The sequence below is a fragment of the Anopheles funestus genome, chromosome 3RL (assembly GCF_943734845.2).
Source record: "Anopheles funestus chromosome 3RL, idAnoFuneDA-416_04, whole genome shotgun sequence".
NCBI lineage: Eukaryota > Metazoa > Arthropoda > Insecta > Diptera > Culicidae > Anopheles > Anopheles funestus.
Window position 1 is genome coordinate 51,293,168 of NC_064599.1, and position 19,203 is coordinate 51,312,370.

The 19,203-nt window shown below is 38.8% G+C and overlaps 1 protein-coding gene across 5 annotated transcripts in view; it reads right to left on the reverse strand.

The window, feature by feature from the left end:
* LOC125769616 (muscarinic acetylcholine receptor DM1) overlaps positions 1 to 19,203 on the reverse strand; it is an 81,940-nt gene that overhangs the window by 12,782 nt on the left and 49,955 nt on the right. For all 5 annotated transcript variants that reach the window (XM_049438411.1, XM_049438407.1, XM_049438409.1 and 2 more), the window contains exon 3: positions 11,464 to 12,518. In XM_049438411.1, coding sequence (XP_049294368.1) covers positions 11,464 to 12,323 — 860 coding nt within the window. In that variant the 5' untranslated portion in view covers positions 12,324 to 12,518. The remainder of the gene's footprint in view (positions 1 to 11,463; positions 12,519 to 19,203) is intronic.

Genomic DNA, 19,203 nt, shown 5'->3' on the forward strand with positions numbered 1-19,203 from the left:
TCCGGACCTAACACTAGCATGCTCAACACGTTATGGAGTAGGCGTGATTGCGTCCTTCTTCTTCCGAGACAAAGATGGTAGCGGAAGAAAAACTACTCTACATGGCTTGAGGACACTAAAAACACTGTCAGTTCCGCGAGCTCGACTTTTAATTAGCATAAAAAAGATGGAGGCTGGAGAATCGGTAGTCGGCCGACCGACTGTCATTTGCGTTTCGAGCGTACTCAACTGTTGGAACTGACAGTTTTTGGAAAAATACTCCAGGCCTGGCTCGTAAATTAATGGATGCGTTCCGCCTCTGGTTTGCTTGTTTGTGACTCGGGCAGACGACAGACGGATGAAATTAGCATTTTAGGAGCTGTTTAATTGAACAACACTTTAGTGATGAGCTGCGAACATTGTTGTCGTTGCGGTGGACGTAGGCGTCAGGGAAAGGTTGTTTGGAAAGTTCTCCCACATCCAGTTGTGACTCATTTAGGGTTACGGTAATAGACTTTAAATAGTTGTTTACTTCCTGCGCTTAATTAATGCTAAATTTTGCTACGTAACGACTAGTCTAATTATAGTTCTTGTTTTGTCCTACACCCTTTTTGGTACATCATTTTTGTTTCGTTTTGAGTGAAACACCATCGTAACTTGTTTGCCTTTAATGACAAGGGTATGTGGGCTTGCACATTCAATAACTGTATTATATTTTCTAATGCTATGCGTTTTGATCGTTGATTTTATAAACTTTAACCAAGTTTCCGCTCTGAAAATATACGCTGGTGCATCCTTTATACACGATAAATCCGATTCCCTGGATCTCGCATAGATTCGGAAAACAAGAACATTTCATTTTGCAGTGTATTACTATTCCGTGCTTCTTGTACTAGCTTTCGAAACGCCTAAAGCAATATTCAAACATCATCACGGTGCCTTAAAGTTCATTCTTGCAATAGAAAGTCAATGACAAACAATGGTCAAATCACAAAAAAAAACACAAAACAATATCTAAAGGAAAATGACCTATCCCATAGACAGTTTTCCGACATGCGACATTCAGTTCAGATTCAGTTTAAGTTTTTTTTTTGGCTCTGTTTTCCGAACTCCTCCGGGAAAAGTTCTCTTTGGGCCTCAGCGCTCACAGCACGATATATCGTGGTGATTAGGTTTCCAATTAGGACCCGTCCGAACGCAAGCCCAAGGATGTGCCTAACGTGCGCAACGTTTTCACAAAGCCGTTGAAAAATGAAACACTTCTAATGGCCATCGGAGTTGGTTGGCGTTGGTTTCATTTTCCAATGATTTGCTCCATTTACTCCTTTTGCTAGTTTGGGTGCTCGTTTCTGCATGATGCTTCCAGCAGCAGCTGGCCCCGTAGCAGGTCATGATCTCGTCACATTTCGACACTGGTTGTGAGGGCTATTATTGTATGAAGAAGGTCAGACCGTGCAGACGCGCAGAGCAGATTGATTTAAACTGATCCTTGAAAACGTGGTCAAACCATCCCCATTCACATTCGCTTCGGATTTTAGCCTTCCAATTGATCGAATGGACCCTAGAGCTTCGAGTAACTGAAGCTTGATTGATCTGCGCACCACATCCTTGGCTGTGCCGTATTATTTTCCCCTCACATGGAGTGAAATTGGAACCACTCTACCAATGCCATTTTGATTGACGTACGAGTGCCAGCCCGAACGGTGCTCCTAGTGTTCCTGTGCTCTTATGCTACTGCGTTATGCTTTCATACTGATAACAGTATCACACGGGATATACGAGTTGCGGTTGGTGCATGGAACCTTGTAAAATCCCTCAGCAGCTTTGTGATGAAATGTGCTGCTCGATGCGATGTAGCTGGAACGGTGCGGTTGTTCCATTTCCTTCTACCACAAAAAAAAACACGTGCACTTCCGTTCACCGATATCTCGGTCAAACTGTAACCAAAGATATTAAATGAGTTTTCAGCTGGCTCATCAATCAAAGTATTGCAATTAGGCCAACCTAATGGCCCATTGGAACACACACACAAGGTTAATGTTCGGTGACATGGTAACACAGCGTCCCAAAATAAGTGTAGTGTTGTTCAACAGGGGGTTATTTGTTTCAAACATACTCTAGTTCAAAGGAATTATATATTTCCATAAGTTCAGCATCCAGGAGTCCAGGTCGTTTGATTATGTTCCATTCCGATTGACATTTCGATCAGTACGGTAATGATTTCAATCAAAGAATTATTTCCGGAAGAGAGTTCATTTAATGCTATGTACAGAATTCTCATTATTCTGTCCAATTTTAGGTGCATAATGTATGTTTACTGATAATTGGATTTGAAAAACTTTTGAATACCGGTGGTACTCTGAGATCTATCTTATATGATATACACAGATTCACAAATATGCAAATTTTCATATTTAACAAGGGGATGAATTCATTGCACAATGATGATTAGTGAAACCGACTTTATAACTTTATAATATTAATGGTATTGCATTTATCACTTGTAAGAATTCTTCATAAACTCTTCCCTCACGTCACTTTCGATGTATGAAGAAATTCTGGAAAAGCGAATAATAGAATATCTCGGGGATCTCTCTGTCTGTATAGCACATATCAGCATAGGTTCATTCGAAATTAATGACCTATTCTAACGATAGTTTTAATAAAACTATTTCAAAAATGAATTATAATTTTTATCAAATTCGTTGCACATATTAGAAAGAGCTATTTTACGGGCCTGTTTAGGGTTAGCTACGTTCTACGTTCAGATCGTCGTTCAATGGAAAGGAAATTTATCATGCAGTTTTGTTTAATTTGTTAACAACTTTATTTGTTTTCTACTGTTTTTCATGTTTGAATTTTGTTTAAAAACAGCAAACTATTCAGTAAACTAACAGAAAGCTATTTTCATGATTTTATATTTTAAAGTGCACCAAACCAACGATAAAGCTTCCAATTGCGATGTAAAAATGCAAAATTCAGCCCGAATTCATCGTAATCTCAAACACATCATGCCGGGAAACTAACCAGCACGAAAAACGGATCGATCCCACTCATCAATCATTTCTTCTGCTTTGACATGAGTAAATTTAATCTATCGCACAATAATAAAGTAAATGGAACGAAACTCAACTGGACGGCTGTAAACAAAGAACAGAACGGACAACAACTTGCATTACTCATAGCCATATGAGGCTATGCGGAGTTATAAGTGTAGAAAAACTCAGCACTTTTTCCATCTTCCGACATTTTATTGACATTCAACAGGCGTTTCAGACGATCTATCTAGCTATGTATATCCCCGCCAAAAAGTAAACCTTGCATTGAGCGGAACTAAAGCAATGAAATCGAATCGGCATTAAGACGTTCATCATTACTGATTCGATGGTCAAACTTTCTCTGTTGCCGTCTCATTGCCTTATAATGAGTTTTACTTCTGATATCTGTTTTGGATGATGGAAAAATGAGCAATTTTTATTTCCACATAAAACCAAATAACTTTTTCAGTGTTTATCAAGAATGACGTTGAGTTTCAAAAAACTCCATTGTTTATAACCATGGTAGCTCAGTTAACTGGAAAACAAAGATACTTTAGACACAAGTTGTATGAACCATAAATCTCAAACCCAATATTTCCGCAACAATTACTCCTAGCTACTACTAGCTTCAAAATACCGGAAATCTATAGATGTGATAAATAGTCTATAATTGAAACTAATCATCCTGGTAAAACTTTCATAAAAGGAAGTCATCGGTTTCCAAATTGCCTTCCGTCTTAAATAACGATTTGTTCGTGATTGTCATGATATAAAAAGCAGGAGAATCATTAGAAGTTGAAAGGTAAATTAAGAAAGAAAGTAGTAAGGACGAAAAATAATCCCTATAGCTATAGCGTTAAACATCACCAACCGTCGACACCTGGATTGGGTAAATTTTTGCTATAAACCAACCATCGTTCCCAGTCCAAGCCCAGTTTGAGTGAGATAAATTTTGGCGAGGAAAAAAAGGACTCACTGCACGCTCAAGAAAACAGATACCCAAGAATGCTGAAAGAAAACAGAACAAAAACTGTTTGCTTTCGTTTCAAAGTGCTCAAATTTCTTCCATTTGTTCTATTTTTCTACTTGTTCAAGGTCTATTTTGATTTCTTTCTTTCTGCATAAAGTTTTTTGGTCGCATTGTGAGAAGACAAAGCTATTCCACCTTTCGCTTAAAGATGTGACTATTTCCAAAGTGAATGGATATGAAAAGTGTCATCTTTCCTCGTACAACGATTTTTTCATCTATTTTTCAGCTTTCATTTTGTTGGAATGTAATTTAGACAGTTTTCATTTGTGAAATGACTGTGGCAGCTGGAGAAAGTTTTGTGAAAAACAAAACTGTAATAAGGTAGTAGGTACTGAAAATAAATGCTTTTAATTTTCTATTTAGTTTTCTCTATTAATCTTAAATTATTCAGGTGAAGAATTTATATTTACATTATTTTTTATTATAATTTACATTATATGTCTCTGATTTACCACTTATTACAACCACTGATGACCACGACACCATTTAAAAACTTTTTGCAAATTTGTCCATAAAATAACAATGAAATTTTTACAAAATGTCTACATTATAATAATGATGGAAAGCGGTAGCGTTGGGCACTCATTTATCACATCATGCCACAGCCAATCATAACACAAAAGGACTCAAAGGATTAAATGCATTAACTACGTTGACTAAATTAAACCGTTTAGGAAAAGTTGCTTCGCCTCGTTGCGCTGCATCTAAAGGACTTCTTTTCCTGTTCTGGTCACCTCACAGAAAACGTTTCATCCGTAACGTTTCGACCTGTTCGTTAGAGGATGTGGAAAAGACCAAAGATCCTTGTCCTTGCAATATCTTTACCCATCTGCCGCCCTATATTCCTTCTACTCCAGGGAGTATGTCAGAGAGTGCTATAAAACGTTACCGTCAAATGAAATATTCAGAATCCCAACATTACCTCGTATAATATCCCCATAAACAGTGCAAACATGCATACACATTCGTGCACACACACATACAGACTCACGTGCACAAACACTTGCTAACAATCGTGGTGCAGCTTCCGGGCAGCACTACCTATGACGACGGCACAATACTGGCACATTCCATTCTCCCTGACCATTTTAACGTCATGCAACAAACATGCCGGAACGTTAGTTAGTCAAGGCGAGTAGCAGTAGTTGGTTAGTGTGTGCAGTGGTACAAGTTCGAATACAAAGCAAGCCGAAGAATGGATAAGTCCCACCGGCGACCTCGACCTGATACCTGAAGTTCACCGTGTGACTATATGGGTTGGCAAAACACGGACATCTCAGCAGCCGTCTTAAAGCCATCCTAGCCTCTGTCCACCTATACGGTAGGATCAGGGAACCACGGTAACCGTTATCACGATCCCTTAGGGCCATTCTTCACGTGTAACCTCAATATAATTCTTTTTACATCGAAGCTGTATCGTTTCTTACTTTTTGCCCTCAGCTATGGTTCGCCTTGCCGGAATGTCTTCCGATGGAGAAGGTGCAATTCAGTGAAACCTATTATGTGTGAAACATTTCTTTTCTGTTCCTCTTTAAAAGACTATAATGGCCCGGAGAGAAAAAAATGCTTTTACTAAAACTGAGCATTACGAACAATAAGCATGTCGACAAGCAATTTGCAAGGCACACGTTAGTACAAACTCAAACTAGAAGTATTTATGTATTCAGATCAATCGGCGGATTATATTCAAAAAAGGCGCTGGTTAAAAGGTAGAACCTGATTAAATATGTGAAGTTTGATAGCGTTGTCTATGATCTGATAAATCCTTAAGGTTCTAACCTCCTTTCACAACCGCTATTTATAGTCTCTGAAATATCTGATACTTGCATAACAGTTGATACTTGCATGAATTTATCACCATGCAAACGATCTAATGTAAAATATTTAAAGCAGGATTTCCTACGCAAAAGCAGGAGACGTTAAGTATGCTACAATTCTCACTAAAAGTTGCATGTTAAATGAAATGCAAATTTCTTTAGATGCATTTTGGATCGTTTGCACAATTTTCTTCGCTTTGTTTTATGTTTCCAAACTTTGTGCTTTCTTCCTGATGCATACAAGATAAAGTCATAAAGTCCTGAATGTAAAAAAAATATATTTAACTGCAAAATGAAAATTTCTTCCGGTTCTTTTCCTTGATTTTTTACCGATCAGAATTTTAAAAGAGAACCTAGCAAAGAGAACACCGATAACCCATTTTCAAAACGTCAAAAATCGATTTGTTCGAATGCATAGAAAAAGCAAGAGCAACCAGCAATAAAGTTTGTCACCGGACACATTTGCAATTTGCGTATTCTGAACGATGATGGACCAAGTTTCGATAAGAAATAGTTTTGTGTGGGTATCTTTTCTGAAATGCTTCTACGATTTTTAAACTATACTAGGTAGTGTAACATTTGAAACGCATTCGCTTTTGGTGACGTTTTAATAACTTAAATGATTGTCTACTATTGAAGTCGATAATATACATTAATGAACTATTTCCTTAAATATCCTAATCATTAAATGCTATCCAACAATTGCAGTAGATCTCAAGTTGAGATGTGCAAAGCGAGTAAGAGTGAGATAGTGAGTTGAAACGTTGTAGTGAACGAGTTTCGTTCACTCATCACGATGAGTTTTAGCGACTCTTTTTTCACTTACTCACACATGAGTGTAAACATGTAGCCGTGGTGAGTCGAGTTACTAAAAGAGTAAATACGTGAGTTGAAACGAAAATGGGTTGAAACAAAAATGAGTTGAAACGAAAATGAGTTGAAACAAAAACGAGTTGAAACAAAAATGAGTTGAAACAAAAACGAATTGAAACGAATCGTTTGATATACATGAGTTGAAACGGAAAACATGTGTAGCATACCCAAACTAGCCAAATGAATATACTCATGAGTGAGTAGGATAATAAATATCTTAATAAGTATCCCGTTTCATGTCAATGCCGATCAGTCTAGCCCGCTTGTTCGCTTATGCATGTTTGATAGTTAGGCAGAGAGAGAAGTATATTCATTTGGCTAGTTTGGGTATTGTACGCATGTATTGCGTTTCAACTCATGTGTATCAAACGTTTCGTTTCAACTCGTTTTTGTTTCAACTCATTTTCGTTTCAACTCACGTATTTACACTCATACTTACACTCATGAGGGAGTAAAATGACCGAACCTTAACTCGCACGTTTATGCCGGGGTTTTTATGACTCCGAAATGAGTCGTTAAACGAGCTGACTCCTAATAACGACTCATTCACTCTTAGTTGACTCACTGAAAAGAGTCGTTATTCTCATCTCTAATCTCAACGACCGTACATGAAACAACAGGAGGTATAAAAAATCGCAATCGTGATTCAGGCACATGTTGCCCGTAATGTTTAATGAAAAGTTTAATGAAAAAACGATCAGCTTATACTTCAACTAACTAACTAATGCTATTAACGATTTTCAACAATATTCATTGTTAAATAAAAGAAAACTAAATATTGATGAATTTTTTAAAATGAATGAATTAAGAAAATTCTGCACATAAAAACAATTTTTTTATTTATCGAGCTGCACACGGTAAGACAAATCATTAATTAAAATTACATTTTCATTCAAAAAATCAAAATGTAGTAGATGCACAGACGCGTGCGAAATTACGATGTATATCTCAAATGTAATTATTTTGCAAATTCTATGCTGATGAAAATGCAAAATCAATTTTCAGCGAATCTGCACAATACCGAACACCGCCGTATGGATTGTACCGTCACAACACACCGTAAGGGATTTTCATTTGGATATGGGAAAAGTGAGGTGCGAATGAAAGGTGATATTGAGAGGTGCTACTGTATCAAAATTACTCTCAATGCCTCAAACTGGTCCACAAGCCCCTAACGTCGCTTTAACCTTATCCTAAAAGAAGGCAAGTAATGGAATGAAAGGATGTTTTTGCACCAAAAACCAATTAACTGACCCGTTTGGATGTAACGAACATAATGTAAAATAACATTTGATCTACCCAGTCTCACTGCATTGGAAGAGGAAATTGCAGGCGGGAATGGTAAATAAATATACGACCACTGAACGAGCTTGTCTCATCGTGCGCACGTTTATCATCCGATAGAGGCTCGGTTCGGTTGTGGTCAGTGTGTCACCGAGCGTGGTGCAACGTTCAGATACCTTTCAATGTGTTTCGATCTGCCCCCACGATTGCTTGCCCTCTACTCCTGGCCATCGTATAATAACGTCAGTTTACCGCAGACGCAGCTGGCCGCACGCAATACCTGGCACGCCAAAGCAAGTGGTTGTGTGGAGACGTTGTACGATAAATCATGATTGGTGGAATAACGCAATATTTCCTCCCGTAGCAAAATCAAGACTCATTAGTTCAGCAGTATAAGCAGGGTATGGGAAAATAAATGCATGGATGCTATAGTCACCCGCAATATTCTGCGGAAATCGTATAGTCCATCCGAACGGTGTTCGTTTGTGCTTAATTAGAAGAATTCAATTAAACTGATCAACGTGTGCGTTCGGTATTGATGATTCATTGAACATTCCCATTTGACTATGCAGCTTCACGCATGCATTAACAGTGGGAAATACAGTTCTGAAAATGGGAATATCCTTTTCCAAATAATTAAAACGATTTTTTACTTACAGTGAAACAAACTGTATATAGTCTGGGTTTAACATTTTTCTATTGTTAAGCTGATTATTATAAATCAGTTACAGAAACAAAATGAAACATTGAAGCTGCATTGTGGTTAAACAATACAATCATGTAAGCTAGGCTCTCGCACGTAGATAATACGATTAAAACGCAAGAGATGATGATGGAGAGAAATCCATAAAATATCATAAAAATAAGCAACAAAGCTGTTCTGCTTCATTTTGTTATCTTAACATTATAAGAGACAGTTAATGGAAGATAAATAGTTTAATTTAAATATCAAATTTACTTCAGATAAACACCGTCACGTTCCTGTGCTAAATTAAGCAGTAGTGATAATCAATAAAGGAAGCTTTGATGCATCATAAATCAATCCATTTGTACAAGTTATTGCTCTGGTTCTAAGATACCTCATTATTGAGTCGCGTGCAGAGAAATTGGAGCGTGTTTCCTGCTTCGTGCATAGGGTCGAATGTAGCTTCTTAACATTATTTAAGTATGGAAGTGCAACTTTCGACTGTTTTACCTCACGCGATAAATCAATTCACTCAACGTTTGCCTAAGTTACTTTACTTTGAGTTCGTTTATTACTTTAAGGAACTGGTGAAGAAACATATTAAGTTCATTTGTCTACAGGTTTTTGAGAATCTCTTATGCTTGATGTGAATTGGAAAGCTTCAAACATTCAACAAACACCTTCCTTTGAAAACAAGAAACAATTCTAATGACATCCTTTACAATAGCTACTAAAGCATCAAGATACATAAAAAAACTATGCGTTTTCCCGTAGCTAACCCATCGATTTCTTTCTACGTAAAAGCCGCTCTCAATTGCCTGCAGCAAACTAAGGAGGTCGATTTGTTGACAGCATTCAAAATCCAACATCTGTCGATGGCACACCGTAAAACAAGAACATCTATGGCAGGCAAGTGCAGTTCTTGCCGCACACAACTTTCGATCGACATCCTCGGTGCTTTCTGTCACACTTATCCAAATGGAGTTTTATTGTTTGCCGATGGAAATCGATGCAATAAACAAGTAACAAGTATCTGCAGAACGAACGTTTCCAGAAGCTGCTCATGTATTCTGAGTAAAGAGCCTACTGTGGAACAAGGTAAAGTGTATGAGAAAGAAGAAACAGACTATGAGTTCCGCTCAAGTAGCACACAGCAGAGTACACAACAGTCGTTCGATAAGTTAGCTAAATAAAGTCACCAATTTTCACCCAAAAACCATACACACAAACAGTCAAACAACATCGGTCTGTGGTGTTTGTTTGAAAAAAGGGGTCCCCAAGTAAACGGCGACAACGACAGTGTCTAACTTTGTCCACCACAGATGAACGGTATAAAGTTGTAAGAAAAACCCAAAAAGGGCAACTTTCAGCAAAGTCCTTACTACGATTCTATGTTCAACAACGAGGAGAGCAACTTTACACTCCAAACTACCAATTTTGTCGGTCACAATCAGCATAACGGATCACGTGGAGCTGGGAATATGGTAATGTGAGCCCCGGTCGGTACCCTGACCGGCAATTCCATACAAAGTGGTTCCATTATTCATAGCGTAAATAAATTCGTTGCAATGTTACCGGGTGTGTCCCAGTGCGCCAGCATCCGTACGCAAAGGATATGGAAGATATTGTGAACGAAAAACAAGTAGAACGTTTTTGTAAGTTTTGTTGTAGTAGCACTAGTTGTAGAAACACAAAGATCTTCTACGGTCTTTTGCCAGGAATGGTGATGTTGATTGGTCTTTGCAATCAGGTGAGAGAATTGTCATCTTTGAGTGTACGTAATACAGGCTTTTGTCGCTTATATGCATTACAGATTTACACAGTTGAGTAGAAGACATTATTTATCTTCAGGAAGCGCTTTTTTTAAACCAATTTTTTTTTAAATAACGATAAACGTATCACAGTTCTAAATCTATTTCAGTAGAAACGTGAACAGGACATGAAATTCGAAGGAAATCCGCTCTTCATAGCTTTTTCAAGTTTTTGATATATTGAAGCATTCATACTATTTTCACAAGATATTATCAATATTCCACAAGAAATCAGGAAATCAAATAATTGAAACAGGATTTTTGATCTTATAATCCAAACTTTGACTGCAATAACTCTGACGGACTATTCCATAAGGTATCTTGTAAAAAAGAATTTTATTCATAAAGAACGGTTATTCCACTGGAGTAACTACTAATAATCTTAAATAGTAAACTAAAATAAATTGTTAAAAGAAACAAATGTTCCTTAAATCCTACAATGATTGAACCTTCGTTTACGAACGTTCGTTCGTTTACGTTGTGAGATTCGTAATTTATCGAAGAATAGCGATCCTCAGTAAAATCTTTATCTGTAGTCAGTTTACCTCCATTAATAACATTATGGAACCCAAGTCTCATCTCATTGATTACTGAAAATTTCAAAGAAGGAGTACCTTCCTCGCGCATTTAAACATAGCGTGGGTGTTTGCCAACTCTCATATTCTAATCATATTCAATAAACAACGGAGTAAACTTCGATTATCGGATCTACGGATCACATCACCGAAGGATTATGAGCTCTATTTTGGTGATTGCTTCCTGCTCAGATATCAAAGCAACAGTTCTGCTTACTATAACTTGTGCTCAATAACTTGTTTATCGAGATCGATAGGATGTTCTTTATGATCACGCTGGCCTTTTATTCGACGTTTTTGTGTATTTCTAGATGTACATTTATGTTGTACATGTGAGATCAACTATAATAACCTTGGTGTAGTACACCTACCTTGAATTGGACCGCTTGGAAGAATCCTTTTTTCGATCACCCGTTAAATTTTTCAACTCCTTTTGTCGTTTCTTCGTCTCACGCCATATCCGATAATAAAGGAAGCACATCACGGTAACGGGCACATAAAACGCAGCGATCGCCGTACCGAATGTAATGTAGTGATTGGTCTCGATAAACTGAATGTAGCACTCCTTCTCGGGCACCGTTCGTTTGCCCTCGATGTATGGCCAGCTGTAGATCCAAGGTGGCCACAGCAGCAAACTAATACCCCAAGCCGCGCCGATCATGATTGCTGCACGGGTTGTCGTACGTTTCGCTCGATAAGTTAGTGGGCGCGTTACGCTAAAGTACCGATCGAAGCTGATGATAAGCAGGTTCAGCACGGATGCATTCGATGCAAGATAGTCCAGCGCTAGCCAGGTGTCGCAGATGTGTGGTCCAAGCGGCCAGTACCCAAGCAGCGTGGTGACCGAAAACAGTGGCATCGAGATGAGCCCGATCGCGAAATCGGCAATAGCGAGCGAAAACAGAAAATAGTTGCTGATCGTTTGCAGCTGTTTGTCGATTTTGAACGAGATCATCACCATCACGTTGCCGGCCACGGTGAGAATGCTCAGCACCGTCGCAATGATGCCGAGGATGATAATCTGCGCTAGCGAGTAGGTCGGCTCCGACTCCTCCGCCAGGACGTCCAGCGTACCGTTGGCGGTAGGCAGCGAGTCAGCTGACGGTGTAACGTTGAAGAACAGCTCCTCCACGGCCATAACCGTCGTCGTTGCGGTCGGTATCGATGTCTCCGTCGTGTACCGTGACAGAAAGCTGTCAACCGTCGTTCGCTCGAACGGAAAGCCACCCATCCTGCTGTCGTTGGTGGTAGTACTAGTGGGCAAGCTATTTTTGCTACTCTACCACTGTTGCTGTACCCGTGGTTGGTACCCGTCGCCGGGAATTCTATGCTCCGTCGACGACCGGCGGTAATGAAGCCAGTGGAACGGCCGGTGACACTTGTTCTTCTCAAACCGTTCGAAGGCGCTCGCTGCGGTAACGTTGGCCTGCGGAAATAGAAACGGGGGAAGAAGAAAAAACAACAGAAAACAGAAGTTTAAAATCATTGCCGGTGTGTTGTGTTACGAGCTATGTAAGAAAACTTTTTATTTCTTGTTGTTATCCCAAACCGTTCCACCTTCTCGTTGTTGAACAACTTTATTTTAGCAAAGTCATGGCGCAAACTCATTCGTGTGTACTACCGTCGCCCGGCAATGTCATTTCTGCCTCCATTGAACAGCCCTCGTCAAAGGGCGTACAAGAAAGGACGCACATTGCAAGCAACAAACGTGCGGCATTCGTGATAAAACAAAACGCTGTCAGCCGTGACAGTTCCGTCCCCCGTGTATAGATGGGAACGGGCGATGGCTTCTCTTTCCTTTCGCAAAAGTCACTTCGGACTGACTGTGCGGATGATGCTGTATCGCTAGAGCTTTCAGAGCACTTTTATATGGTAATGTGCACTTGTTTCTGACTTGTGCCCGGGAAACGTCACTTCACATTCCGATCCATTAGCAATAGAACAACGGACGCGGACGGTAAACAAATGGCAGAAGAGCAAACAAACGATTTAAGGACAGATCTGGGAGTGGTTCGATGCATGGCCATTCCTTTCGCCGAACATTCGTTTGCGTTTTGATTCTTGATTTTCGGTAAGTGTTGAAATGCTATAAAAAGTTTCATCCATCACCGTCATCGGTGACCATCGGTTCCATCACGTTCGTGATGGAATCGTGAATATTTTAGCACCCATAATTTAAATTTCAACATTTGCATCAATAATTATTTCAGTGAACCGTTGTTTTTTATATTTTCATTCATTTACAATTTTAAATAAACCACCATTTAAAAAATTCGATCATTTCTTTTTTCGACTTTCATGTTGATGTTTTCATATTGATTTGGTAAAAAAGCTCTTTTTGTTGTAATTTCTGGCATTTTTGTTAAAATTGGTAATGTTAGGTAAATCGCAATCACATCATCTTTACATCGTTACAATACTTTGAATCAACCCTTTAAATTGATGATTGTAAGACGATCAATTTAAAACACTTCCAATACAGTATTAACAACATAAGTAAAAATTTTAATTTTAAATATCAGCAAGATCACATTTCATCCTTTTTCCTAAAGAAATTGTCCATTTGACTTCATCTGGTTAAATCATGCTGATAGTTGTGAAACAGAAAATCAATTCCCCCGAAACTATCTCATGATTGGGTCCTGCTCTCCTAAATTTCATTAACCAATTTGAATTGACTAACATTGCAGTCGTATTGTTTCAGTTTCCCCAAATGCAATGTGGTCTGTTTCGAACCGATCGTAATGGGGAAAAATAGCCTATATCACAACACAATCAGAAAACATTCTTTCATGTCCCTAACAGCACGACTGTGGTGATGGTGTAACTGTGTTCATTCTCACTCCATAGTGTTCCGGAAATGGAGACATGGAGCCACGAAAAAAGGTAAAACGAATCAAGTGTACGTCCGGTTATCGGAGGGAAAGGTTGATTGTGCAGGAATGTTTCAATGAAACTGTACCGTAGCGCGTGTACGAAACACGAGATTACGAACCAGCAACGTTGCCGGCGATGCGAAGTTCCGGGAAAAGGCTGGACCGAATATTTCGCGCATCCTTAAACCCATCCAGAGTGGTCGGAAAACAGTCCGCCAGAGCGAAGGAAACGGAGCAGAGGCGATAAACGCCCAGAAGGAAGGTTGAAAAAGAGAACTAAGCTGGGAGCAAACCCATCCCATCCAAAACGCAGGCAATATCGAGTCGGAAAGCAGCCACGTGGAACGTGAGCGGAATTCGATCGAACGGAAATGAAATTTAGGATCTCTGACACTCTTTGCCCACTCGCTCATAGTTCCATCCTTCTCAATTGCATGATGTTTTTCCTTCCAGGGAATATTCTCTCGGTAAGACGATACGCTTGCACGAACTTACCTGTAGGTGGAATAAAATCCAGTAAACTAAGGGCTGAGATGTTTCTTCATTACACAATTCTTAAAAAGGTTGCTTGAAATTCGGTTCATTTTAAAATGACCAATAAATGAAAACCAATAGTACTCCAATACTACTACAATTAATACATAAAGGAATAAAGTTGTCTTTTATCACCGTTTTGCATCGAATTGCATGTAAACGATAAATTTCTCAGTGAATATAATAATTATTTAGTAAAGCTATGTATTATTTAACCGAACCCAATGGATTTCAATTAACTATTACCCTCTTGTTTTTTCAGACAGCTTATTTATCACGTCTTCTCCATACGCAAGGGATATATTTCGGTAAAAATTAAGATTCACCGACGTCGTAAAATTTAAACGAAAACGAACAACCTACGAAATTTAATCTACTTTTGCATACGTGAATTCTCGCATACGAATAGTTTCTCTTCAGCGCAATCTCACGCTTTTCCTCAATTGATTTTTTGACACCCAAGCTTACAATCTGATATATGCTGAAATCTTCATTTCGATTCCTAAAAATGTCTTACCCATCTGGTCCATGTACGACACTTCACGGCAAACGAAAATGAATGCGTATGATAAGTGAAATTTGCTTCCTTCTGCTTCCGAGAATTTCATATCAATAACACGAATTGTGGCAAAGATTTACCGGACATCTAATCAGAGGAAATGAGCACTTTCTTCACGAGCATAAGCAAACCAAAACTGGCTGACAGACACATAATCTTCTTCGGAGGGATATCGTTGGTATGCAAGAAAGGATGTGATGGACGTGCGTACTAAAGCGTAACGCAAAACACCACGCATCTAAGGGCGACAATTGCCTTCAATCTATTTCCTTTATACGCCCAGCTGATCAGCAGCCAAAATCAAGAGGATGAAGCCATCCTCTAGATGCCAGAAGAAATATTATAAGCAAACTGTTGCGTAGGCCTTTTTTACGAGGCAAAACTGACAGTTTCTTTCCAAAATCTCGTGGAGATGAAAATGTTTTTATTAAAGATGTCTACAAACGGCCAGCTGAATGGTATGCGTGATTGTAATGCTGTGAAGTAACCCAGGAATGCACGTAGATGCTTCTCTATAGCATCGGATGAAATAAAATATAACTTTCAGTAATACTTCATTTGCTCTATAAACCTCACAAAGTAATTGAGGAGAAAATTGGACAATTTGAAGTTTATACTATGAAGAGCCATTATAATTCATGGAAGGCTAACAGGTTAATCCAAGAACTCCCAAACATTCGGTATTGCCAGATTAAACGATAACCGGCATTCTTGCCAGTTAAACTACCCTTATTTCGCTTGGAAATGTTTTCCAAGAAATGATTTGTTAGCCACAATTTGCTCACGAATCATTAAGCATGTTTTACACCACGAAAAAAATCTTTCTTTAATGTTTTTTGACAGTAACAATAAATCAACAACCAATTTTGCAACTAATATTTTAACCCATTTAAACCCACATTTTAAAAAGGTTTTAATTAAACGCTAAGCAATACCTGTTGAGAGGCGAATGAGCAAAAGCCTCGTAAAAACAGAAGAACAACAACGCTAAGCAATACCAGCAATAATAAAGCGAATGTCAGTTATAGACGAAAAAATGCAGTATGCAATTTTGATTTCAATTTTTGATTTTTTCTAATTAATCGTGAATAAAAATTATATACCAAGTAGAAAAACATTGCAAACTACAAATTGAAGCACAAATACACGTTTAGACATTACAGTGTGAATAACATTTAAAAAAATGCATGTCTTCAATTTGGTGCTGTGGTTCGATTCGGTTTTGTGTGCAGATCTAAAATCAACAAGCTCAACGTACGCAAACATATTTGCTAACTGGTTCCCCGTGAACAGGAACACCGCCCCGGAATATCGAATGCAAACGAATTCGCATGAATTTCAAATTTATGTGCAAAACAAGCAAACAACACACGGTCAAAAACACACATACACCCATGTACCAGTAGCGTCCCGATGTGTGTGAACGAAGAACGATAATTGAATTTTTATTTGCTCTCCCAATAACTACCGCCACTACCTATGCATGAGTGAAAACCGAGCTAGTGTATATGTTCTGTAAAATGGTTGCCTCAGCATTGCTGTATTTACTTGTCCTTGTCGCATGACCCGAGCCAAACCGTGTAACGTCCGGAAATTACGTTTATAATTTTTGCACCATTCACCATTACCGGTTCTGGATGCGACAACTGGCGCAACCAATTTTGTTGAAAAACTAACCCACTTGTTCCTTTTTTACATCCTTTTTTGGCAGAAATTTATGATTGCAAAGCCAGTAGAATGGATGGTAGTTTGCGATTGACTCGAGATATATTATCTTGGGTATAGGAATCAGCATAGTAGAAGGTTAAAGGTAATTATTTTGCTTGTATGAGATTTCCCATGGTTTGGAAAATATTCTCAATAAATCAGCAGAACAAGAGCAAAATGAAATGTTTAAAAAACAATAATACCATGTATTATTTCCTATTTAAATAAGAATTTTTCGTAAAACACTAAACGGATCTAAGCCAAACGCTTAGATCCTATATGTGTAGTTTATTGTGAAATATATTGTTTTTGCTTTGTATTGATATATTTCGTAAAGTCATATATGTACATATATTGTTTTTTATGTAGGATTCTTCTAGGGTTTTCTAGAGTCAAAATCTGAATTCGAAAATCAGCTTGAACGGAACTAATCATATAATGCTCTTTATTCCATCCTTCAATCAATTATGCCCATAATCGTTTTTAATATTCGTTCGTGGATTCGTATTTGTGGATAAACGAACAACGATAGAATTACTCCGCACCGCACTTTTTGTGCATAATAAGCCTTATTAACACCACCATTGCAACGCAAAACACAATGAGCTTGATCACCGCGTAACATCACATTGGAAATTAAAAGTTCCAATCAGCGAGAACGAAGCATAATCCAGAATTGATTTTAAGCACGTTCTCCCAGTTGAAATAATCCTTCTCGGCACTGGAAGCTACCCACTGCTGGGAGACAACACTTCCAACGCGCTAGCACTGCACCTTCTGCTCAAGATAGTTTGACGCTTTAACTTCCTTCTCATCGCCGAAGGACGACGTTATCGTTGTCGAGCAGCTGGCGTGTCATGCGGGCTGCAAGAAAAACGTGTCAAGTTGACTGGGGCACATGGCACGCTGTGCAGAATCACCACAATTTTAGACGTTATGAACCGAGGCCACAACCAGCCAGCCAGTGTCAAGGCACGAACATGATGTGGAGCTTATGGTTCTGCTCTTGCAGTTATAAGCGTCGCTGCATGTTTTCTCCACTACTTCCCACTATTTTCCATGTGCCCATGAGAAAGGTGTTCGTTTTCAGTTCATTCATTTCCGCCGTTAGGGAAGGCGGGAAAATTATGATCATCAGTTTCCCTGTGGCCACACGGTACACGGTCGGTGTGATAAGAAAAAGAGCTGCTGCCAATCTCTATCCCTGATGCATTGCAAAATGTAGGTGATGCAAAGAATTCTAGTATGTATGATCAGCTTGAAATACGTTAAGAAATTGTTTTCATTTTAACCGTGAAACCTAATATTGTATCCGGAATACGAATTTTCCAGTTATTATTATGATTACGATTATACAGAAAAAGCATATTACGATTACGATTATATTTCGATTATACAGAAAATGCATAATCAAAACATAAAAGGTACCATAAAGGACTACTCTAAATTAGACTACTCTAATCCAAATTTTCCATCTTCTGAGAAACTTTCATTAGAAATTCTCTTGTTCATAGGAAACACTTTAAAATAACTGGAAATGCTCGTTGGGATGCAACGGGTATTGGATATCATCTATGCATCCTTTTGACTCCTTGGGGAATCTCCTTTCCAAGTAAACCGAAACCCTGACACTTTTTGCTTAACATACTGCTGATGCTCCGAGCAACTTGGCGGTCGTTTGTTGCTGCTTCATTTGATTCATATTTCAACCCGTGTTCTGATTGCTCATTTTTCACATCCCTAGGGTGTCTACCGTGTGTTTATCTCATTCAAATGTTGACGCGCTTCAAGTAAAGGCTTGCGAAATAAAAGTGGAAAAAATAAACAGCAACAAAAAAACCCGTCTCTAGACGGGGCACAACTATTGCTTCGGATCCGAAGGCGTTCCAAAAATGAGATTTCGAGATCGAAAGAAAAACTGTTCAGCGAAGAAAAGCCAGACAGCTGTTGAAATTTGTGCCTGGGGAGTAGTTAATTTTTTCCTCATCGTCCCTGCACTCGGATCCCCGCGAAGCATGTTGGTTTCTGGCTGTTCCGGGTTTCCGCTTTTCGTCCATCACCGTAGACAAGTGAAATATGATTTGATGCTGCACGACAACCTGATAGTATTCATCACCATCACTGGCACAGCGTCCTATCCTTCCAGGAGGTTGTAGAAGGATGCAAACAAAAAACTCACCAGCAGTTTGATGCTCCAAGGACCTGCAGCGTCTCCCACTCTTTTGTGTCCTCTCGTGAAGAAGAGAATTGTGATGAACGAGCTCCGAACTGAAGGTCAGAAAATGGGTTGTATGAGAGTCGGATGACAAAAAAAACGAAAACCAGTGATTTCAACTAGTTTTATGCTCCGTGTATGTATGTTTGCAGCAGACAATTCATGGAAAAATCTAACCGGAACAACGGAATGAATATATTAAAATTTCCGTCCCCCAGTA